This window comes from Eleutherodactylus coqui, unplaced genomic scaffold (assembly GCF_035609145.1).
Source record: "Eleutherodactylus coqui strain aEleCoq1 unplaced genomic scaffold, aEleCoq1.hap1 HAP1_SCAFFOLD_57, whole genome shotgun sequence".
NCBI lineage: Eukaryota > Metazoa > Chordata > Amphibia > Anura > Eleutherodactylidae > Eleutherodactylus > Eleutherodactylus coqui.
The window spans coordinates 738488-762134 of NW_027102402.1; the positions used below are offsets into that span (position 1 = coordinate 738488).

Here is a 23647-nt window from a genome sequence, read left to right on the forward strand (position 1 = left end):
ATATGGTAGGACTGCAAGCAAAGCCTGAGACAAGATCTTGGTGCGCCCCATGACAATACATATCAGGTAGGTATCCTGCCCTAGAGGTATGAAGGCACCATACAGCAGCACTCATCTGTAATCCAACCTGCAGGGACATTGTGTGCTGCTGTAAAGGGAGGCCGGAACCGGGGCCCGCAGGGCCGTAGGTGAAGGCGATCATGACGGGGTTAACGGGGAGGAAAGGGTTAATATTTTAAATGAAAATAAGGTGAGGTGGAGGTTAAAAGGGAGGGGGTGTAATGAGGGGGAGCAAAGGTTTATGGGATAGAAAGAGCGGGAAGAAAAGGGGGAGGAGTCATTCCGGGAGCAGCAGAGGAAGAAGAAGGACCTGGAACCTGGACGGGGAGAAGAGTGAAGACCGAAGAAAAAAGACAGCAGGATAAGAATTTAAGCGTGGCAGCTGAGGAGGATCGGGAGGACCTGAAGCAGAGGACGATCGGGTGAAGACAGAAGAAATTAGAAGACCTACCTGAAGACCTGAGCAGGAAGACCGCTGGTGAGAAGATCGGAGCAAGAAGACCGCTGGTGAGAAGACCAGAGCAGGAAGACCGCTGGTGAGGAGATCGGAGCAAGAAGACCGTTAGTGAGAAGACCGGAGCAGGAAGATCGCTGTTCAGAAGACCGGAGCACAAAACACCGTTGGTGACAGGACCTGAGCAGGAAGATTGCCCCCGGTGGAGATCGGAGGTACTGCAGTTCAAGAAGAGCCTGAAGAGATGGAAGCGCTGATGGAGAGGATCTGGGCAGCGGCAGCTGAGCGAGGAATCGGGTGGCTCGAAAGACTGGCAAGTGAGGGAGAGGGGGGAGCGGCGGCAGTTCCAGAGAGGGAGAGGAGGCCGCGTCGGGCGCGTGCGCCGGAGAGGCTTAGCCCCGAGCACGCGCCTGTGCGCCGGCGCCGCACAGGGAGCCCATCTGTGGAACCTCCAGCCGGGCCAGCCCCCGCAGCGGCAGGGGGGGGGGCCAGGGCTGGGAGGAATCCTAATCGGCGGCGTGGCGCTGCGTGCAGCGCAGGTACCCGGGCTGCGAGGGGGCCGGGACCTGCGACTGCACAGTCGGCTCCAGGAGCAGTTAGAGGGGGGGGGGCACTCCAGCGGTGAGGGTAGCAGAGAGGAGCGCCCTTGTCCCAGTTCGGCGAGAGGATCCGTGTCAGGACAGAGCAGAGGGTCCAGAGCTGCTGGAGGGGAGCAGTGTGGACCCAGCGGGAGGGTTAGCCGGGGGACCAGGGGAGGGGAGCTGGAGCAGGTGTTTGGCGGAAGAAGGGGACAGCAGCAGGCTGGTCCGGAGGATTTTATTAATGCCGGTTTTTTGAGTTCCAGCGGGGCGGCTGCGCGCGCAGCGGAGAGGCGGCAGTCGGCGGAGGAATCAGACGGATCGGGCGGGACATGGACGGATCCCAGGATGAGACGCCAGGAAGACGGAGCGGCGGCTGGTGGGCCCACAGCACCTGCGCAGCCCGGTGAGTCTACCACACAAAACACTGTAAATGTTATTGCTAGATCTGTGCCTGTAGGGGGGGGTATAGGTAGTGGTGCGGTCAGTTTTGCTGGTGCGCATGGGGGGGATAACGATTTGAGGGCACTTATGGGTTGTATGTGGGAATTCCTGCGGAGGCAGGAAATGGGGTCGGTCGGTTTGCCTGGAACGGCGTTTAACACGCCGGGTAGTGTGTCGTCTGGCGGGGAGGGCTTCCCCGCTGGGGCGACTGGGGGAGTCCAGGCAGGGGGAACGGGAGGGCCGGACGTGGGGCCATCGCCGGTGGCTGCATGGAGTACTTCAATGGCAACCCCTTCCAGTAGGGTAAGTACTCTAGGGGTCAGCTCGGGGGGGGGCAGATGAAACGGCGTCAGGGGTGACGGTTGCCGTACAAACGGAAAGGGACGGGGAAGCAGTGCGGTTGGACGATAGGGCAAAAGGGGAGGTATACGTGTGTTTCGAGGGCCCGTTGGGAGCACATCTTAAGAAGGAAACGAGGGAGAAGATATGGCGGGACGAATTTGTAGAGATATTCTCCCTCTTGCCTTTGGAGAAATTTAATTTGGACAAAGGCAAAAGGACCGAATACAAGAAGGAGGAGGAAGAAAAACGCAGATGGCGTTTAATTCCTCAAACATTTAATAATTGGTTGCAGGCGTTCGCTATATTGGCCAGCGTAATTGGGGAGAAGGCGCCGGAGAACTGTTCCGGCCTCTTCTGTTATCTAGATTCGATAGGCGAGGCGTATCGGGTTTACGGGGGTCAAACCTGGTTAAGGTACGACGAACAGTTTAGGCAACGTAAGGCGGTGAGGCCGTCAATCCGTTGGGACCAAAAAGATATTGGTCTGTGGCTTCGGGTCATGGCACCTAGTCGATTTGGGCAGCCTTTTCACGGGGGAGCCGGGCCATCAGGCCTGGCTTCAACCTCACAGGGGGGAAACCAGGGGGGTCAGTCAGGGGGTAATAGAGTCGGTTTGTGTTGGCAATTTAATGAGGGCCAATGCAAATTCGGAGCAGGCTGCAGATTTAAGCATGTCTGCTCACACTGCAATGGCGGGTCACAAGGAGCATCAAAATGCTTTAAGAAAGGAAAAGGAAAGGCCGCAGGAGGGGGTGGAAAAAGGGAGGACGCCGGTGAGGCTGGAAGAGATGGTCAGGTTTCTAAATAGGTATCCTGACAGGGAAAAGGCGAAATTGTTGGAAGAAGGTTTTCGGGGGGGGTTTCACATCCCTCCCCCAAAACATGAGATTCCGTTATCAACAAAAAACCTACTCTCGGCCATGAGGAATCCGGAAGTGGTTTCGGAGAAACTGGCAAAAGAAATTAGCTTAGGGCGGATGGCAGGCCCCTTTCAGGAGCCTCCCCTCCGGAACTTCGTAGTGTCTCCCCTGGGAGTAGTACCTAAGAGGGAACCGAATAAGTTTCGGTTAATACACCATCTTTCTTATCCGAAAGGGGCATCAGTGAACGATGGTATAGACCCTGAGCTCTGTTCGGTGGTTTATACATCTTTTGATGCGGCACTAAAATGGGTAAGAAGGTATGGGAGGGGGGCGCTGTTAGCGAAAGCCGACATTGAGTCGGCGTTTCGCCTTTTGCCGGTTTCTCCAGATAGTATTCGCTTACTTGGTTGTTTTTGGGGAGGTAAGTATTTCGCCGATCGGTGTCTGCCCATGGGATGTTCAATCTCATGTGCATACTTCGAAGCCTTCAGCACTTTCTTGGAATGGGTAGTGAAAGACACTGCAAAGCAGCAGTCAGTAATTCACTACCTTGACGATTTTTTGTGTATTGGCCCAGCGGAATCGCCGATGTGTGCGACTCTGCTGGGAACGTTACAGTGGGTGGCGGATCGGTTCGGGGTGCCTTTGGCTCCCGACAAGACAGAGGGCCCTGCAACTTCTCTTCAGTTTTTGGGCATCTGGATTGATACGGAGGCGATGGTATGTCAATTACCGGAAGATAAGTTGCGGGATTTAAAATGCGAGGTAGAAAAGACACGGAAAGTCAAGAAAGTCACGCTGAAGGGGCTTCAGTCATTATTGGGCAAGTTGAATTTCGCTTGCAGAATAATGCCTATGGGGCGAATATTTTGTCGAAGAATGGCGTCGGCCACGGCGGGAATTCGAGCCCCGCATCACTACATCAGAGTGGGGAGGAGTTTAAAAGGGGACCTAGCAGTCTGGGCTTCCTTTTTAAACAAATACAATGGGAGGTCCATGATAATCTCGGAAGTGAGTGAGAATGTGGACTACGAGTTGTTTACAGACGCGGCAGGGAGTGCGGGATTTGGGGCATTTTGCCAGGGGCAATGGTGTGTTGGGGAATGGCCAGTCAGATGGCGGGAGGAAGGTTTGACGAAGAATCTGGTATTGTTGGAACTGTTTCCAATAGTGGTGGCCGTGGCGCTTTGGGGCGATCGCCTTCAGAACAAGAAGGTGAGGTTCCATTGCGACAATATGGGGGTGGTGCAGGTGATCAATGCTTTGACCGCCTCATCACCCCCGGTGGTGAATTTGTTGCGCCACCTGGTATTGGAAACATTGAAGATGAATATTTGGATAGTGGCGGTGCACGTGCCGGGGATTGAGAATTCAATCGCGGATGCTCTTTCTCGGTTTCAGTGGGAGCGATTCAGGACCCTGGCCCCTCAGGCGGAGGACCGAGGGAGGACGTGCCCGTCTCATCTTTGGAGTGTGGTAAGAGAGCAGTGGGGCATCTAATCGAGAGGTCACTGGCTCAGGGTACTAGAGCTGCGTATATAGCAGCGTGGCAGGAGTGGGAAGGCTGGGTAGGTCAGCTTGGGATAGGAGAGGCGGAGGAAGATAGAGTGGGGGCGCTGTTAAGTTGGTTGGGTAAGGCAGAGCAGGATAATGTTTCGGTGTCACGAGCGAACAGGTTCATGGCAGGGGTAGCATTTGGGTGTAAGTTAAGGGGGGTGGGGGATATAACGAAGAATTTCCTAGTGAGACAAGCGTTGAAGGGTTTTAGAAAAGGTAAAGGCAGTGTGGACTTACGTAGACCAGTTTCGTTTGAGTTGTTAGAAAAGTTAGGGGGGGTACTGGAAGGCCTCTGCGATACGTTGTTCGAAAGATCGTTATTCAGGTTAGCGTTTTCACTGGCATTTTTTTGGGGCATTTAGGGTGGGGGAGTTGGTGTCCCCTAGTAAATCAGTTGGGGGAGGTTTACAGGGGGGGGATGTTAGAAAAGTTGATGACCATTTAGAGTTGGTCATACGCCGATCAAAAACAGATCAGGCTGGGCGGGGACATTTGATTAGATTGGGTAGGGTTCACGGGTCAATAATGTGCCCCGTGTCGGCATGGGTTAGCTATACTGAGGTAGCGGGTAAGAGATTAGGCCCTTTATTGCAGCATGAGGGGGGCCAGTTTTTGTCACGCTTCCAGTTTACAGCGATCTTTGGGAAGGCGCTGAGGGAGCTCGGTTTAGATGAGTCGCTATTTGGGACACACTCGTTTAGGGTGGGGGCGGCTACAGAGGCACAGGTGCAAGGTTTGTCGGGCGAGTCGATTAGAAAAATCGGTAGGTGGCAATCTGGGAGATATAAATTGTATGTTCGTCCCCAGTTGCTGTAACAGTGTTAGGGGGGTAGGGGGTATAATGATAATCAAGGGGTGTTGGTCAATTTTGTTTTCTCCTTTTTGTTTCAGGTCCACAATCGGCGCTTGTGTGGATTATGGGCCACTCATATGTTTATTGGGGGGCGGAGAGGGCTAGTGTGAGGCAGGACGGGAGACAGTTGAGGTTTCCTAGGTCAGAGGCGGTCCTGAGATGGATGGGAGTTAGAGGGATGTCGTGGTGCAAAGTGTTGGAGGAGTTTGAGAGGATGGTGGGTTTAGACAGGGCCCCGGACATAGTTGTTATACATGCAGGGGGGAATGATTTGGGGAAAAGGCCCTTCAGGGATCTATCGAGGGATATCAGGTATGATATCCTGAGATTGTTAGCGGCGCATAAGAAGATGGTGGTGGTCTGGTCAGAGATCGTGCCTAGGCAGGTATGGAAGTTTGTGCGGACTGCAAGAGGATTAGACAAAGCGAGAATAAAGCTTAATAGGGAAGTATCTCGCTTTGTGGGAAGGAATGGGGGGGTCGCGGTGCGACACATAGACCTAGAGTCTGGCAGGGGGAATTATTGGAGACAAGATGGGGTGCATTTAAATGAGATAGGTTTGGACTTGTGGTTAGAGGCAGTTCAGGAGGGAGTGGAGCGCGCCTTGTTGTTGTGGAGGGCGGCGCAGGCTTGAGGTTTCAAGCCATGCTGGCTGTGGCGGTTAGGGAGGGGTCCTTGGAGTCAATATAAGAGGGGGTAAGGGGGGAGGCAGGGGTTAGTAGAGTTACCTCCTCCCCCCTCTGGTTAGTTTTAAATTGTAGGTGGGTCTGTCGCCTCTTGTTTGGCAGGGGGTTACCTGCTAAAGTTGTGGTTGTTAATAGCCAGGGTATGGCTAGATAGCCTCGGGGTCGGGAGGTTGGTGACTCGAGGTAAATGGCGAGTCTCCTGAGTCAGGTGATTGGAGACGGGAGGCGTAGTTTGGAAGATAGGGTTTCCCGAGTCAGGATTTTTAGGAGACGGGAGACAGTTACACCTATCTTCCTTGTTTTTTGGGTGAGGCGACAGATAATTTTGTGGGGAACTCCAAGGATCTCTCCATAGTAGTTAGGATAAGGGTTAAAAAAGTGTTATTCAGGATTTATTGTTGTATGTTATAATAAAATTGGCTGCTGTGGCCAAATTTAATCCAAAAAGAAGTTGTCGGTGTTTATTTTAGATAAGCTAGGTTAAAAGGGGTAATGGGGGGTAAGTGGTCACAGCGACGACTCCGTTGTACCTAGTCATGCCCCAAAGTTACTGTAAGATTCTATTGCTTTACTGGTTTTTGCTTTTTTTGGTGTTTTTTATCTTTCATCCCAGTGCTACAAAGACCGAGGACAGAAAGCTCTGGCACTGAAATACTGTGATGAGGCTTCAGCCATGCCACTGGTTACTAAAGAGGTGAGGACTGTCAGTAGTAACGTGGTAACACAATTCAACTGTTATTTCAGCCATTGATTTACTGACCTACTCCACTGCTTACTGTATTGATTCTCTAGAATAGAGCCTCCATAGCCGCCTGTTCCCCATCTTCTATTCTAGAAGCTAGAAGTGGTACAACGGGGTACTAGAGTCCCCTTGCCTGTCCTTATCTTATCTTTTATCCAAGCTACAAGGCGTACAACAGGGTACTAGAGCCTCCATTCCCATCTGTATAACCTCTTGTATCCAAGCTAGAAGTGGTACAACAGGATACCAGAGCCTCCTTGCCCACATGTTTGAATTCTGAAGGCACCCATTGAAACAAATATGTTTGTGTGAAGCGGCCCTTACTGTACTTTTGTTAGCATGAATCAAGCACATTTGCAAGCGCAAAAAAACACGCAACCATGCTGCCATTTATTGAAATGGGCAATTAGTGTAATTAGAATAATACATGTTCTTCCCCTGCAGAAATGCACGAGAAAATAAGGGGGAATGCTTTTTTTTTGGACAAAATGCGCATGCAAAATACACTTATGTGAAGGAACTCGCTGCAATCAGCGGGTTCTACTGACGTGTATTTAGCATGTATATTTTTCATGCGTAATATGCTACGCAAATACATCTGTGTGAATCTGTCCGAAGAGCCCACGGTGGTATGCGTAAAACGCTGCGTCTCTGCGGTGAGAACACAATCGTGGACATGAGCCCTAAGGCTGGAGCTCTATGGAGTCTTTCGCCATGACATGGGTCATGTGACCAAAGATCGCTGTGCAGCCCTGTGAACTTGCATACTCAAATATATCAATGGGGTCGCGCAAGTTCCCACAACCTATAGAGTGCTAAAACCTCACCGAGGTTGGATTTTTGCAATATATTGGTCGCAGCTACTTGTGAGTTGTATCGCAACTACATTGTCTTCAGTAAGGCCAGCTGCACACGACCGCTTCACATTCCGAATGCGGGATACCACAGCGGAACCTGGCCGTTACCCCAGCGTTCCTGCAGAATCTGTAATGCAGATGACCGCGAGTGTGAAGGAAGTAGCAGTAGTATGTATCTTTCAATGCATGTGATTTGCTGCAGATCCTCCGTGTGGACGATGACTGCGGATTGAACAATAGGAAACCGGTGGTGTGAAGCCGGCCCGAGAGTGTGAGGTCGCAGGGCTATACAGCGATCTTGGTCACGTAGCACTAGTCTCATTGCATGACTACGACTCCGCCGTTCATGGGAGCTCAGTGCTTGACATGACAACTCCCTGCTGTTGGCGCGACCACCAGTCACCCTTAAAAGTAAACAGAAAGTTAAAAAATGGTAAAATGTAATCTTCGCTCATATTCGTGAGGGGAGATGCAATTACATACCTAAGGCCCCCGGATTTACCCTTGGACCTCACCTCAGCTTCTGCGCACGCGCCCGTCGTCAACGTTGGCCGATGCAAGAGCCGCAGATTGCCTGAGTAATTTAAGATATCCCTGCTCCTGGCTACCAAACATAGCCGAGAGCCTGGAGATTTCATGGTGGGCCGCAGTACGTGGTCCCCAGTCACGTGATTGCCATTAGCCAATGGATAACGGCGATCATGTAAAAGTAAGAGTTACAGCTTCACCTCCTGTCACGAATCCAATCCGTAAGGGAAGGTGAAAATATTTCCCTAAGGCCTCCGGCGATGTCCCCCGACGGGATCCTTATCCTCGGTTGGATAACGGCGATCATGTAAAAGTTAAGAAAAAGTTGAAGTTTAATCTCCCCTCTTTGATCGGTGAGAGGAGATGAAACTTCTTACCGGAGGCCTCCGTATTTGAACCTCGATGTGATCCTCCTCCGTGGACCTTCTCCGGCTTCTGCGCATGAACCTGCCTTAAAATGCCAGACACATGCGCAGCAGCTGGGGAGCCCGGTACATTTTTTAATCTCTGTGCTCCCGGCTAACAAAGGTCACCGAGAGCCTGGAGCTCAATTCTGCCGTTTTCTCTCCCTGCGATCATAAAAAAAGATGATGTGATACAGGCGAACATGGAGGCTCTAGTACCCTGTTGTCCCACCTCTAGCTTGGATACAAGATGTGATACAGGCGAGTATGGAGGCTCTAGTACTTTGTTGTACCGCCTCTAGCTTGGATACAAGATGTGATATGGGGGGCAATTGAGGCATACAGGTTCCATATGGTATTATGTGTCCACATTTGCTGTGACTGAGCCTCTAGATCATACAAACTTCTAGGCTGTGGGAGTTGCCATCCTAAATGCGCAGACCGGTGCCAGCGGCCGGCGAGTGACGTTTCTGTGCGGGGCTCTGCGAGCCCCGCACAGAAATAGAGCATGCCGCGGTTTGTTTTCCACGTGTGATTCTAGGCTCTATTCTAGAGAATCAATACAGTAAGCAGTGGAGTAGGTCAGTAAATCAATGGCTGAAATGAACAGTTGAATTGTGTTACCACGTTACTACTGATAGTCCTCACCTCTTTAGTAACCGGTGGCATGGCTGAAGCCTCATCACAGTATTTCAGTGCCAGAGCTTTCTGTCCTCGGTCTTTGTAGCACTGGGATGAAAGATAAAAAACACCAAAAAAAGCAAAAACCAGTAAAGCAATAGAATCTTACAGTAACTTTGGGGCATTACAGCAGCACACAATGTCCCTGCAGGTTGGATTACAGATGAGTGCTGCTGTATGGTGCCTTCATACCTCTAGGGCAGGATACCTACCTGATATGTATTGTCATGGGGCGCACCAAGATCTTGTCTCAGGCTTTGCTTGCAGTCCTACCATATCGCACTAAATGCAGAAGTGCAGTCAATGCAGCTTTTTACCTAAAATAGTAAAAATTGGTCAAAGCCTCATGCAGTGTATTACCTGACCCTGGAATAACATCAATGGCAATTATAAGAATAATGCTGATAATAATACAAATTCTGTATGTCTGTTTTCAGCCTTACAAAACCATAACTATAGAAGTTTACATTTATACGTAAAGCTAGATATTTTTAGAAATATCTATATTGATATATAACTATCTATTTTTATAGCTAGATATATATCTATGCAGTAAGATGCATTAGATCGATGGTGACACGCGCACCCGAAACAAGGACCACAGGTTGTAAGCAGCCATTTTTCCGTCAGTCTCCACTGGAGTCTCTCCCAGGCCCAAACTGAACCTACCTACCTGAATTGTAAGTACCTACCTTCTTGTTCTCTATGAAAGAACTGAGCGTACCTTTTAAAAAAATGGCGGCAGCAGCAGCAACCAATCACATTTTGTATAGTTTATGTATAGCTACCTGCCATGCTGTCCATTGGTTTCTACAGTAACATTGCAGCGCCCTCTGTTGGTTTTACAGAAACGTGCTGCACCACCTATTGGATTTACCCAAACTTACAGCACCATAGAGATTAGCGGGTCACCTCCCAGTTCTCCATCTTTTTGCCCTATTTTTCTCTAGGGTGGTTTCAAACCGGCGGGTAAAATCGCGCCATTTTTAACCGATGCGTTGGTTATTGAAAAAAAAGCAGATTTCGCAGCCAATGATTCCCAACGGTTCCCTTCCCTTCAGCAAGGTTTTCACTGATGTGATGTTGAGAGAGAAAATCACAGCCTGCTGTGTCCTTCTGCGCAGTGCGTTTTTTAAAATCTCCCATGTAATCCTATGGAGGCTGCGTTTTATCGCATCACAAGGCGAAAAATATGCGCTGCATGTTAACATTGGAAAGTCCTACCGACTTGCGCGTTAAACAAAAACATGCGGTTTTTAATGTGCGCGGCAGCGATGCGATTTAATCCTCTAAAAAAAAAGCATCGCTGGTGATTGTCACGGCCGTATATTGGGACAAAACTAAGCCTAAGATTTCTGTGGTTTCGTTTTCACCAGCAGTATTCTCTCCCGTTAATACTTGACCGAGAAAATATAGGACCTCCCCTATGAATACTATGTGCGTAAAAGATCAGGCGGCCGCCATATTCCCACCATTTATTTTGTTTCTTACAGTTGCTCCTACAGCGGTGTGTGTTTGTGTTTGTATATGTATGTGTGTATGTATGTGTATATATTTTACACACATACACACATCGCAATGCATTGTTCTTACAAGGCGCACTGCACTGGCAGACACACTCGCATATTTGCCATGCGAGATATTGGTTTGAGTTTCTCGGGCTGATATAGTGCTCACTTGTGTAAAATCAGCCACAGAGAATGAATTTAACATCACCAAAGACATAAAGCTATACATTGCCCTCTATTGTCAGCATGCTGTTATCCTGACCCCCAAGTGTCAATGCATAATGCATCCCAAGTGGCAGCTTGCCCACCCATATCACGTCTTGTAGCCAAGCTAGAGGCGATACAACAGGGTCTGTTTCACATTTTGTATCCAAGCTAGAGGTAGTACAACTTTAACTTTTTTCCTTCTGCTTTGCTCAGATTCATTCAAATACTGTGGGTCAAAATACGCAGCACAGCCCTAGAGGAATTCGTTAAGGGGTCTAGTTTTTTTAAACAGGGTCATTTGTGGGGGTTCTCCAACAGCACCTAGCGGACATGGCGCGGCCCCAACTGCACCGCTCTGCGCCATCTGCGTGCAGCGCGGGGACTTCTTACAGATGCGACACTATTGTACCCTTTACATTCCACGGTCAGCATAGATTGCTGTCAGTCCCAACCAGCTCCCACTGTGAACCCTTTACATTCCACGGTCAGCATAGATTGCTGTCAGCCCAAGCCAGCTCCCACTGTGCTCCCTTTATATGCCGCGGTCAGCATAGATTGCTGTCAGCCCCAGCCAGCTCCCTCTGTAAACCTTTTACATGCCACGGTCAGCATAGATTGCTGTCAGCCCCAGCCAGCTCCCTCTGTGAACCCTTTACATGTCACGGTCAGCATAGATTGCTGTCAGCCCCAGCTAGCTCCCTCTGTAAACCCTTTACATGCCGTGGTCAGCATTTATTGCTTTCAATCCCAGCCAGCTCCCACTGTGAACCCTTTACATGTCGCGATCAGCGTAGATTGCTGTCAGTCCCAGCCAGCTCCCTCTGCGAACCCTTTACATGTCGCGATCAGCGTAGATTGCTGTCAGTCCCAGCCAGCTCCCTCTGTGCTCCCTTCACATGCCGCGGTCAGCATAGATGGCTGTCAGTCCCAGCCAGCTCCCTCTGTAAACCTTTTACATGCCCAGTCAGCATAGATTGCTGTCAGTCCCAGCCAGCTCCCTCTGCGAACCCTTTACATGCCACAGTCAGCATAGATTGCTGTCAGTCCCAGCCAGCTCCCTCTATAAACCCTTTACATGCCACGGTCAGCATAGATTGCTGTGAGCCCCAGCCAGCTCCCACTGTGCACTCCCCGCATGTAAACGCACCGTCAATACACTCCCCAGCATGTAACCACACCGTCACCACACTCCCCGCATGTAACCCCACCATCACCACACCGCCCTTATGTAACCGTACCGCCACCACACTCCCAGCATGTAACCCCACCGTCTCCACACTCCCTGCATGTAACCGTACCGTCACCAAACTCCCTGCATGTAACCCCAGGTCGCCACATTTCCCTCATGAAAACCCACTAGTCATTTGAGGGGGTTCTTTATAGTTTTGGCCGCTCAATGGCTCTATAAGTGGGCAATGCGGCCTGAAATTTATTGGTACCCTGAAATCCAACGGGTATTCCTTTCATTGTAGGCCTAACCATGGGTCCTGTAAGTCTATTAGGGCCACAATGGGTATGTTTCTGAACACGGGACAAACAGGGGTATCGATTTTGGGGTGAAAGCCTTCATTTATATGTGTGCTGTACAAAAAAAACTGTTTTTAAATTGACACAATAGCCCAAAAAATGAAAATCCTATTTTTTTTCTTTTGCTTTGCTTGAATTTATTCAAAAACTGTGGGGTCAAAATATGCAGTACATCCCTAGATAAATTCGTTAAGGGGTCTAGTTTTTAAAATGGGGTCATTTGTGGGGGTTCTATATGGTTTTGGGCGCTCAAGAACTCTACAAGTGGGCAATGGGGCCTAAAAGGACTTCAAGCAAAATCTATGTTCTGAAAGCCACCGATTACTCCTTTTATTTTGGGCCCCGTTGTGTATCCAGACATAAGATTAGGGCCACAATGGGTATGTCTCTGAACACGGGACAAACGGGTATCCATTTTTGGGTGCAAGTCTTCCTTCATATGTGTGCTGTACAAAAAAAGCTGTTTTTAAAATGACAGAATTGCCGAAAAAACGAAAATCACAATTTTTTCCTTTTGCTTGGTTTGAATTCATTCAAAAACTGTGGGGTCAAAATATGCAGTACACCCCTAGATAAATTCCTTAAGGGGTCTAGTTTTCAAAATGGGGTCATTTGTGGGGGGTTTCTATTGTTTTGGGCGCTCAAGAACTCTACATGTGTGCTATGGGGCCTAAAAGGACTTCAAGCAAAATTTCTGTTTTGAAAGACACTGACTACTCCTTTCATTTTGGGCCCCGTTGTGGACTCAGATATAACAATAGGGCCACAATGGGTATATTTCTGAACACGGGAGAAATAGGGGTATCCATTTTGGGGTGTAAATCCTGATTTTCATGTAAACTATAGGAAAAAAATATGTCTTTAAAATAACAGATTTGCAAAAATATGAAATTTTACTTTTTCTCCTCTAAATTGAATTAATTCTTGAAAAAAAACTGTGGGGTCAAAATACTCATGACACCCCTCAGTGAATACATTAAGGGGTGTAGTTTTTAAAATGAGGTCATTTGGGGGGGTATCTATTATTCTGACACTCATGAGCCTTTCCAATCTCGGCTTGGTATAGAAAAACAAAGTGTTCCTCAAAATGCTAAAAAGTAATGTTAAATTTGTACGTCTCCTAAATAGTTTTAAAAAAACGAAAGTTTTTCCAATGTGCGCCCAAAATAAAGTAAACGGGTGGAAATATAAATCTTAGCAAAAATTTCTATATTATGTTTGCACATATTTAAGATATTGCAGTTGGAAATGTGAAAAAATGACGATTTTTTTCAAAATTTTCCCAATTGTGGCGCTTTTAATAAATAAACACAATTTCTATCGGTCTATTTTTTCCGCCTAAATGAAGCACAACATGTGGCGAAAAAACAATGTCAGAATCGCTTGGATATGCAAAACCTTTCTGGTGTTTTTCCATGTTAAAGTGACACATGTCAGATTTGCCAAATTTGGCCTGGTCATTAAGGCGCAAACAGGCTTGGTCACTAAGGGGTTAAATATGAGCCATACAGAAGTTATTCACTTACCTGCTCCGTTGCTGGCGTCCCCGTCTCCATGGCTCCGTCTAATTTCGCTGGCTTCTTGCTTTTTTAGACGCGCTTGCGCTGTGCGGTCTTCTGCCTGGTGAATGGGGCCGCTCGTGCCGGAGAGCTGCTCACCGCGTCGTCATCGTAGCTCCGCCCCGTCACGTGTGCCGATTCCAGCCAATCAGGAGGCTGGAATCGGCAATAGAACGCAAGGAAGGAGAAGAAAATCCACGGTGCACCATGGGAGAAGACCCGCGGTCCACCGTGGGAGAAGACCAGCGGCGCCATCTTTAAAAGAAGAATAGAAGAAGCTGCAGAACGCTGATGCAGGTAAGTGCAATGTTCTTTTTAAAAACTAACCTATGCTTTCTTTTTAACAGACTTTAAATGCACACAAAAGTAGAGCATGCAGCGGTTTTTTCGCATTTGGGCAAAAAAAGGAAACGAAAACCAATCCGTTGAAATCAATGGGTTTTATTCTCTGCATATTGTGCTCAGAAAGTTTGCGCATGCTAACACACGCGTGTAAATGTCCATGTGAAGGAACTCTTAAGCCTGGCTTCAGATGGGTGTGTTTGTGTGCGCATTTATGCAGCGAATAGAGCCCTAATGAACGGGTTCGTTCACAAGTGCGCATCTTTACATTTCATGCAAAAAAAAATATGCAGCATACTCTATTTTGCGGCACTTTTGCACACCAAAAGTCCCCATAGAAGTCAATGGGGATGCACAAATATACATGTGATATGCCAGGAGGTGCGTGATACGCTGCGTAATTGCGCAGGAAAGGAACACATCCAGAACTCGTTAGACTAATTCCATACATATTTTTAGGTGACTTGGACATTTTCGTTCCTAAGATCTGAGTTCGACCAACAGACGGGCCTAATGTCACACGATGTCAATAGTAAGTAGCTTGTGTTCTCCCGCGGGGTTTTGAACGATAATTGTCCCATGTAAAAACATGCAGAAACTGAACGACTGGATCAGAATCGTCCAGTTGTTCACTTTTAAGCAGCTTAAAATCCAAACACATTTCTCGGTGTAAGCAGCAGCCGTCCAGTACTGAACGTCTGCTGCTTACAGTGAATGGAGGTGAGCAGAACTCTCCTCCAGCTGCCCCGCCTCCCTGCTGGCTGCGCTGTCAGCGATCCAGCAATGCTTGCTCCTGTGCAGAGCGAGCACCACAGGGATGAATGTCGGGCATTGTTTGCCTGACACTCGTTTTGTGTAAAAGGACCCTTGGACCTCCCTCACACAGGTGTTTTTGTACAGTTTTTAGTGCTGCGCTAAACGCTGTACAACGCACCCATACATTTCAATGGGGCTGCTCACACAAGGCTAAAAATGCTGTGTCTTCAACGCTGCGCTTTAACAGCGTTGCATGTTCTATTTTGGGACGTTTTCAGCCCTGTGTCACCCATTGAAATGAATGGGCAGCGGCCCGGGCTTCCCCTGCACTGACAAATGATCTATTGCTGTAAGCGAGGTTTGAGAACTCTCCTCCAGCAATAGATTGCTGTGATTGGACAGCATGGAGCTGTCATCCCGGGCCGCGGGACCCCACCCCCGATCACGCGATCGCGTTAAACTCAATGGAAAGTTAAAAACAATTAAAGTTTCAGCTCCCCTTACGGATCGGATCCGTAAGGGGAGCTGAGAGTACTCACCTCCGGTCCTCAGCAGCGTCCGGATCCTTCTGTCTTCTCCCCGGCACTGCCGCCGGCGTCTGCGCGTGCGCGCCAGACGCATTACGTCACGCGCATGCACAGAGAGCCGGGAGGCCCGGGAAATTTAAAAATTCCCTGCTCTCGACTAGAATGAGTAGCCGAGAGCAGGGAGCGGTCACCGGGAGCCGCTGTATGCGGTTCCCGCTCACATGATCCACCATTTTGCTTTTGTTGGTATCGGGTTGCATGTATTGATCGTGTCCTGTATGTGATAGTATAATATAGATATTTTCCCCGCTGTGGTGGTGGCGTTACCTATTATGTCCGCCACTATGTTCGTTGTCACTGTTATTTCCGCCAAATTCTTTTACATCTGTGACTGAAGGCTTAGAAGGGTATTTCAATCTCAGCAAATAAAAGTGATACCTTGTATAATCAAAAATTAAAATTTTCCAATATAATTTATAAGCGACTATATGCATATGCATAAATATATATATATCCTAGAATATCCTAGCATCCCCGAAGGAAACAGACAGGCCTGGACAAGCTGATTTCTCCTGCGGAAACAAAGGCAAACCCCCATAGATTAAGGGCTCACTCAGACGGGAGTATGTGTCCCACGTATTTTTCATATGCACATTTACTACGCCTGTTAAATCCCCAAAAACTAGATAAGGTGCATATTCCGCACCAAAATAGGACACGTTGCAATTTTTTTTCCACAGACGTGAATAAAAAACGCTGGTGTGAGAAGCCCTAGACAAATCAGTGGGCTTTTAGCACTGCTTACTACGCATGTATTTTTCACATTGGGAGACATATGTCCATGTGAATTAGCCCTAAGGGTGTGTGTTCAGAGAAGAGTGCGCACAAGATACAAGCAGACCATGAGCATCTAGAATAGGGTTTTCCAACATTCCTTGGCCAAGTATTCCCTTCTCAAATAAATTACTTAAAAATTCAGCAAAGGTTATCATGGCACTATGTGTTGTACCTACCTTCATCACAATACCAGGACAGACTAAGTACTCCCTAGAGGCAATGACTGTACTCCTTGATAGAGAAATAAGGTGTACAGAGGTGGCAGTCATGACGCGGGTATATCGGATGTGACCTCTGTGACCTAACCCAAACCTCCCCCTTTCTTCAATTAAAACGCTGCAACTTCTAGCTTGGATACATTTTTGGCCACAGCGGCCATTTATTAAAATTCTTATTAACAATTGATAAAAACATCAAATAAAACAACCCACTGAAAAGGGGGAAGTCCCTGGAGCCTCCAACCCCCTCTGTCGCCTCCCCAACAGGGAAAAGGATTTCCGTCCTGCCTCCCGCCGCTCTCTCCCTCTATCCGACTCGGGAGACTGAAATCCTTCCAGCTAAAACCCTCCCGTCGCAAGACAGCCGACTCGGGAGGCAACACACAACCGGTTGCCCCTAGTCGCCCTCCTCCTCCCGACTCAGAGAGGCGCGAGCCGTTCCTCGGCTAGCCACGTTTCTCTGCAGGGACTACGGCCTGACAGAGCCGGGAGGCGACAGGCTGACCACACACACTATACCCAAAAAGGGGGAGGGGGGGGGGGGGGAGGTAGCCATCAGCCCCCGTTCCCCCCCCCCCGCCCCGCACATCAGCTGGCTCCAAGAACTCCCCCCCCCCCTTCCGAACGCCACCGCCAGCATGGCATGACCACCTCATGCCTGCGCAGCACCCCACAGAACTAACGCGCGTTCTATTCCCTCCTGAACCCCCTCTAACCACAGATCCGTCCCAATCTCGTTGAGATGCACGCCATCGCTCCTCCAATAGTTTCCTACTCCCTTCTCAAGATCTATGTGCCGAACGGCCACTCCTCCATTACGCGCAACGAAGCGTGAAACCTCCCGGTTAACCTTGATCCTGGCCTTGTCTATCCCCCGCACTGAGCGCGCGTTGCGCCACACCTTGCGAGGGACCATCTCTGACCAGACCACGATCAAGCCCCGGTACATTTGCATCATACGAAGCATATCGTACCGGATGTCCCTACCTAGGTCCCTAAAGGGTCTCTGCCCCAAATCGTTGCCCCCGACGTGCAGTACGAGGATGTTAGGCGGCCTGTCTAGGGAGACTAAGCGCTGAACGTCCTGTAACACCCGGAACCAGGCCATGCCCCGCACTCCGATCCATCGAATTACCGCCGTCTCTCTACTCAGCCTTAACTGTCTACCGTTAGGCCTGATCTTAGCCCTCTCCCCCCCCCAATACACAAAAGAGTGGCCCATTATCCACACCAACGCGGCTCGATGATCTGTAACAAAAGAAAAAACAACTAGTCGTAATTAACCCCGCCGCAAAAACGTACCCCCCCCCCACTTAAAGCAAGTGCGGCCTGATATAACGTTTAAACCGTCCCGACTGCCACCGACCGATGCCCATCACCGCCTGACTATCCAGTCCCCTCTCTGCTGCCTCCGTTGCCGCGCCTATTCTAAAAGAATGTGTCCCGAAATTAGAGCTGTCTAACCCCAGCGTATCTATCGCTCTTCTTAACACCGCCTCGAACTGGAACCTTGACAAAAAACGACCATCTCGGTGCTGCAGAAGAGGCCCCACCCTGACTCCTGCTAACAAACTGTAGTCCTCCCAACATTTAACTGGGCACATGGACTCTCCCCGCACTTGTCCTAGCGACACTCTCCGACCTCTACCCTCCTGATCCATCTTAGAACGACGGATGACTAATTCCAACCGCCCTTTTATAACCTTGGTATCCTCGCTTTGTAAACCCCCCCCTTTCTTTTTGCTGGGGGAAACCAGTTCCCCCAGCCGAAGAGCCCCAAAGAAAGCTAATGAAAAAGCCAACTTAAAAAGCGAGTATTCAAACCCGTCCCCGCATATCTCCCCCAATGCGCCCCCCAATCTCTTCAACAAGTCGAACGAGATTGGCCGACGCATATCTGACCCCCCCCGCCCCCTTCTAAACCCCTTTAGTGCCTGTCTGACTACAAAATTCTTTGTAACATCAGTCAAACCCCGCAACTTAGCGCCAAACGCCACTCCTCCCATAAATTTGTTAACTCTGGCGACTGACAACCCTGTCTCAGAACTTTTCCCCAACCATCCTAACAACGCCCCTACCCTGTCCTCGTCTGAACGCACGATTCCCCACTGCTGCAGCCACTCCTCCCATTCCGACCAGGCTGCCCTATAAGACGTCCACGTACTCCGAGCCAGTGAGGTACCTATCAAGTGCCTCACTGCTCGCTGACCACGCTCCAGATGTGTCTCGGGCAAGACACCCCTTCCTTCTCTGCTGCCGGGGCCAAACGTCGGAATCGCTCCCACTGGCAACGAGAAAGAGCATCCGCTAGTGAATTGCTCACCCCCGGCACATGTACCGCACCTATCCAAGCGTTAAGTGATAACGCTTTCAGCACCAGGTGGCGCAGTAAGGCCACCACTGGAGGGGACGATGCAGACAATTTATTTATCGCCTGCACGACCCCCAGGTTGTCGCAGTGAAAGCGTACTCTTGTTCCTAAATTGCTCGCCCCATATCTCCACCGCCACTATAATGGGGAAGAGCTCGAGTAGCACCAAGTTCCTTACCAACCCTGACGAGAACCAATCGCTCGGCCATCCGGCCGCGCACCACTGGCCCTGGAAGTAAATCCCAAAACCCGAACTCCCTGCGGCGTCAGTAAACAATTCCCAATCAAAATTGTTTACCATTTCCTCCATCATTACTGACCGACCGTTGTAGTTCTCTAGAAACGCCGCCCATACTGCTAAATCTTTCTTGAGTTCCTTACCTAGCCGGATAAAATGGTGGGGTAACCGAACCCCCGCCGTTGCTGACGCTAGCCTTCTGCTGAAAATTCGCCCCATCGGCATTATTCGGCAAGCGAAATTAAGCTTGCCCAATAACGATTGGAGCTCCCTCAAAGTGACCTTGGTGACAACCCTTGCTCTTTTTACCTCCGCCTTTAACTCTGTCAACTTCTCCTCGGGCAATCTGCATTCCATTGCAACCGTGTCAATGGTAATGCCCAGGAACTTTAAACATGTATTGGGCCCCTCTGTCTTCCCAGGCGCCAAAGGCACCCCGAATTGACCGGAAACCCATTGAAGTGACCCCAGCAAAGTTGCACAAATAGGCGAACCTGCTGGCCCTATGCATAGGAAGTCATCCAAATAATGGATCACTGACCTAATCCCCGTGCAATCCCTAACTACCCATTCTAAAAAGGAACTGAACGCTTCAAAATAAGCGCAAGAAATGGAACAGCCCATGGGTAGGCACCTATCCGCAAAATAACTTCCCTCCCAAAAACACCCTAACAAACGAATGCTCTCGGGAGCAACTGGGAGCAACCTAAACGCAGACTCGATATCCACCTTTGCCAGCTTCGCTCCCTGCCCATACCTGCGGACCCATTTTATTGCGGCGTCAAATGAAGTATACACCACAGAACAAATTTCCGGGTCTATACCGTCATTTACTGACGCCCCCTTTGGGTATGACAGATGGTGTATGAGTCGAAACTTGTTAGGTTCCTTCTTAGGAACAACCCCCAGCGGTGAGACCACCAGGTCCGCCACGGGCGGGGAACGGAACGGTCCCGCCATGCGGCCTAACTGAACCTCCTTAAACAATTTTTCGGTCACCACAGCCGATTGCCGAATCGCTGACGGCAAATTCTTGGTTGTGACCGGAACCCTATGAACTGGGGCGGGAATTCTAAAACCGTCCCTAAAACCCTCAAACAGTAAACTAGCCTTATCTCGGTCGGGGTACCTATTTAGAAACGGCACCATCTTTGCCAGTTTCACTGGTGTCATCCCTTTTTCCAGGTGCCCCGAAACCCTTTCCTTTTCCTTTTTTAAAGCACTTTGCTGCTCCATGTGACGTGCCGTTACACACGGAGCAGACGTGCTTGAACCTGCAAGAGTTCCCGAATTTGCATTGGCCGTCGTTAAACTGCCAACACAATCCGAGCCTATGACTCCCTGACTGTCCTCCCTGCCCCCCCCCCTTGGGAACCACTGGCCGAGCTGCTAGTCCCGGCCCCCCCCTGAAAGGGCTGGCCAAACCTAACTGGGGCCATTACCCGCAACCATAGGCCAATATCTTTCTGATCCCACCGAATAGACGGTCGGATCGCTTTCCGCTGACGAAATTGTTCGTCGTACCTAAGCCACGTCTGGCCCCCGTACACCCTGTACGCCTCACCTATCGCATCGAGATAGCAAAAAAGGCCGGAGCAATTCTCAGGCGCCTTTTCACCTATAACGCTGGCCAGAATAGCGAAGGCTTGCATCCAGTTGGAGAACGTCTGTGGAATCAGTCTCCACCGACGTTTCTCCTCCTCTTCCTTCTTATATTCTGTCCTTTTCCCTTTATCTAAATTGAATTTTTCCAAAGGGAGAAGGGAAAAGATCTCGACGTATTCGTCGCGCCAAATCTTTTCTCTAACCTCCTTCTTTAAGTGTGCACCTAGGGGGCCCTCGAAACACACACAAACTTCCCCCTTTGCTCTGTCATCCAAGCGAATCCCTTCCCCATCTTTCTCCGTCTGGACCCCTACCGTAACGGGCGCTACCTGCTGCCCTACAGACGCCCCCGCCGTGCTACCACCCCTAGCGCTATCGTCGGCGATCGACGCATTGGACGGTAGCGTCCAAGCAGCTACTGGCGACGGCCCTGCTCTTGCGTCTTGCTTGCGCCACAACTCCCATAATCCACCCAGAAATAACCCAAAATCACTCGCTGCGCCATGTGTGCCTGCCATCGCCCCCCCATCCCCTGTCCACCCCCCAAAACTATCTCCCGCGTGCGCAACGCGGCTAACTGCATGTAATGTACTGTCCCCGTGTGTTTGCTCACCTGGCTGCGTAGGGGCTGTAGTCCCACCAGCCGCCGATCCTCCCTCCAGCGGATCCGATTCCTCGTCCGAATGTGGTCCGAACTGACGACCGGGGTCCTCCTCTGGCTGCATACGCACCTCCGGATTCGCAGCCGCCTGCCTGCTGCTCGGCCTGGCTCTCACGGGCCGCACTTCAGCTTGTCCCTGGAAGTCACTGTGGGGCTGCTCTGCTACCACCGGCTCTCCTGCAGAGCGGCCCCACGCTGTAGCTCGGTTCACCGCCGACAGCCCGGTGTTAGGCCCCGCCCCCCTGGCAGCACGGGACCTAGTGCCGGACGCTGCGCCGTGCCGCCCGGCGAGATTCCTCCCGGGCCTGCGCTCCCCCGATGGCATGGATGGTGCAGGGAGCCGGCCCGGAGGGGCCCGTGAGGGACTCTCTATGCGGCGCCGACGCTGTGGAGCCTGATCAGGGCTCAGACGCGCCGGAGCGCGGGCCCTCCTAGTACTCGGCCCTCTCGCCGATGCTGCCGGTGTCTGCCTGCTCCCTCCTGCCTCCTCCCTCCGGCCGCTAGCAGTCCCCGACAGCGCTCCCGCTGCTGCCTCCGGTGTGCGGCTCCCCGCAGCGGCTGTCCTTCGCCCCCTTTCTCTCACCGCAGTTGCTGCAGGGGCTCCGGACGCCTCTCCCCCCGATGCTGCTGACCGTGCGGGTGCCGCTTCCACCTCCGATGGGCCCGGGGCCCCGACATCCAGGACCCTCATGAGCCAGTCGATGCCCCGCTCCTCCACCGCTGCCCGGATCTTCTCCATGGCGGCCTCCATGTCCGGTAAGTCCTCTTCTGGGCGCTTCCTGACGATCACCTTCGGGCTCTTCACGGACAGGTCTGGGGACTTCGGTCTGCAGACTTCGGTCTTGGGACTCCTGTCTGGGGTCTTGGGACTTCTGCCTGGGGTCTTGGGACTTCTGCCTGGGGTCTTGGGACTTCTGCCTGGGGTCTTGGGACTTCTGCCTGGGGTCTTGGGACTTCTGCCTGGGGTCTTGGGTCTTCTCTACCTCTTCCCTCTTCTTCCTCGTGGCCTCCGTCTTCTCCTTCTGCTTCTTCTTCCTCTGTTGCCGCCTAGGGATGCTCCTCCCCCTGCTGTTCCCGCACTTTCTCTCTAACTTCCCCCTCTACTCCCCCCTATACTACACACCCCCCCCCCCCCTCTTCACCCTTCCATTAACCCTGGCCTCCCCGTTAACCCTGTCATGGGCTGCCTCCATATATATCCCCGGGGGCTACTATTCCGGCACCTCTTTACAATGGGTGATATGGGGCATTAAAAAGGGCTGAAACAAACTAAACTAGAGCAGATAGCATTAGAAAATTGTAGTGTTCGAACGCTCCCTGAGAAGCTCCATTGTGATCAATCAGTGGTTTTTTTTGCGGCTTTTCACAAACCACGCTAAATGCTGTAAAAAACATTCTGTGTGAAAGAGGCCTTAGTGACAAAGTCTGTTTGCTCCTTAACCCCTTATTGACCGCCCTATAGTGTTTTTAATCCCCACAGCCATAAAAACATGCTCATGCTGAGGATTACAAACCTGGGGGCTGTGGACATGACAGCTCCTTGTTGTCAGCTGCCAGAGTGACCCCCAGTCACGCTATTGCCGTTATCCAAGTAAACAGTTAAAAACTTTAAAATTTCATCTTTCCTCATATCCGTGAGTGGAGATGAAATTACATACCTAAAGCCCCCGGATTTATCCGCGGACCTTACCCCAGATTGCCGGGGTAATTTAAAATCTCCCTGTTGCTGGCTAGCAAACGTAGCTGAAAGCCTGGAGATTTCACGATGGGCACCGGTCCCGGCGCTCTCCCCGACGCCCGGTTTGAATTTGGCGCTAAAAACCTCATGGCACGTCCTGCTCCTTGCGGCCTCTCGCCGCCGCGACTGCTCTTACGGCCGCCTCTCTTTGCAGCGGGACTCGGGCTGAGTCGCGCCGGGGGGGTTTCTTTGCTTCGGGCGGCCTCGCCCGGCATCCCCCTCTAGTGCTGCTCCCTCTCCGGATACCGGCTCCCTTGCTGCTGGCTCGAGTGGCCTCCCCGACTCCGATCCCGACCTGCAGCTGGCGATTAACTCCTCCAGCCACTCGGCGCCATCCCGCTGGATTGCTTCTTGAATCAAACACTGTGTGTAGATCCGAGCGAGGAAAAGATGGCAGCTTGCTCTATTTCTCCACATACCACGCAGTGTGAGCCCTATACTTTTGTATGGGCAGCGTATATACAGCACTGTCCATACGCAATACATATGCAACCCCCACGATGA

General features: G+C 50.7%; 1 protein-coding gene and 1 long non-coding RNA gene across 2 annotated transcripts in view; both read right to left on the bottom strand.

Annotated features, from left to right (window-relative positions):
- Nucleotides 1–23647, bottom strand: part of LOC136602828 (uncharacterized) — a 125426-nt gene that overhangs the window by 22001 nt on the left and 79778 nt on the right. The gene's annotated exons all lie outside the window — the stretch shown is intronic.
- On the bottom strand, nucleotides 8465–22194 carry LOC136602827 (myristoylated alanine-rich C-kinase substrate-like). The gene is made up of 3 exons (XM_066588906.1): nucleotides 21358–22194; nucleotides 17432–17778; nucleotides 8465–8533 (listed from the first exon to the last, which is right to left on the bottom strand). The coding sequence occupies exons 1-3, from the start codon at nucleotides 22154–22156 to the stop codon at nucleotides 8465–8467; spliced, it is 1215 nt and encodes a 404-aa protein (XP_066445003.1). The 5' UTR covers nucleotides 22157–22194.

Excerpts from the sequence above, each read along its gene's own strand:
- LOC136602827 (XM_066588906.1), bottom strand. The coding sequence starts at position 22,156 with ATGGAGGCCGCCATGGAGAAGATCCGGGCAGCGGTGGAGGAGCGGGGC. Across the intron at positions 17,779-21,357 it reads TACAGCCCCTACGCAGCCAG|ATCATCGAGCCGCGTTGGTG; the intron begins GTGAGCAAACAC and ends CTTTTGTTACAG. Across the intron at positions 8,534-17,431 it reads CAGAGATGGTCCCTCGCAAG|GGAGAGAAAACGGCAGAATT; the intron begins GTGTGGCGCAAC and ends TTATGATCGCAG.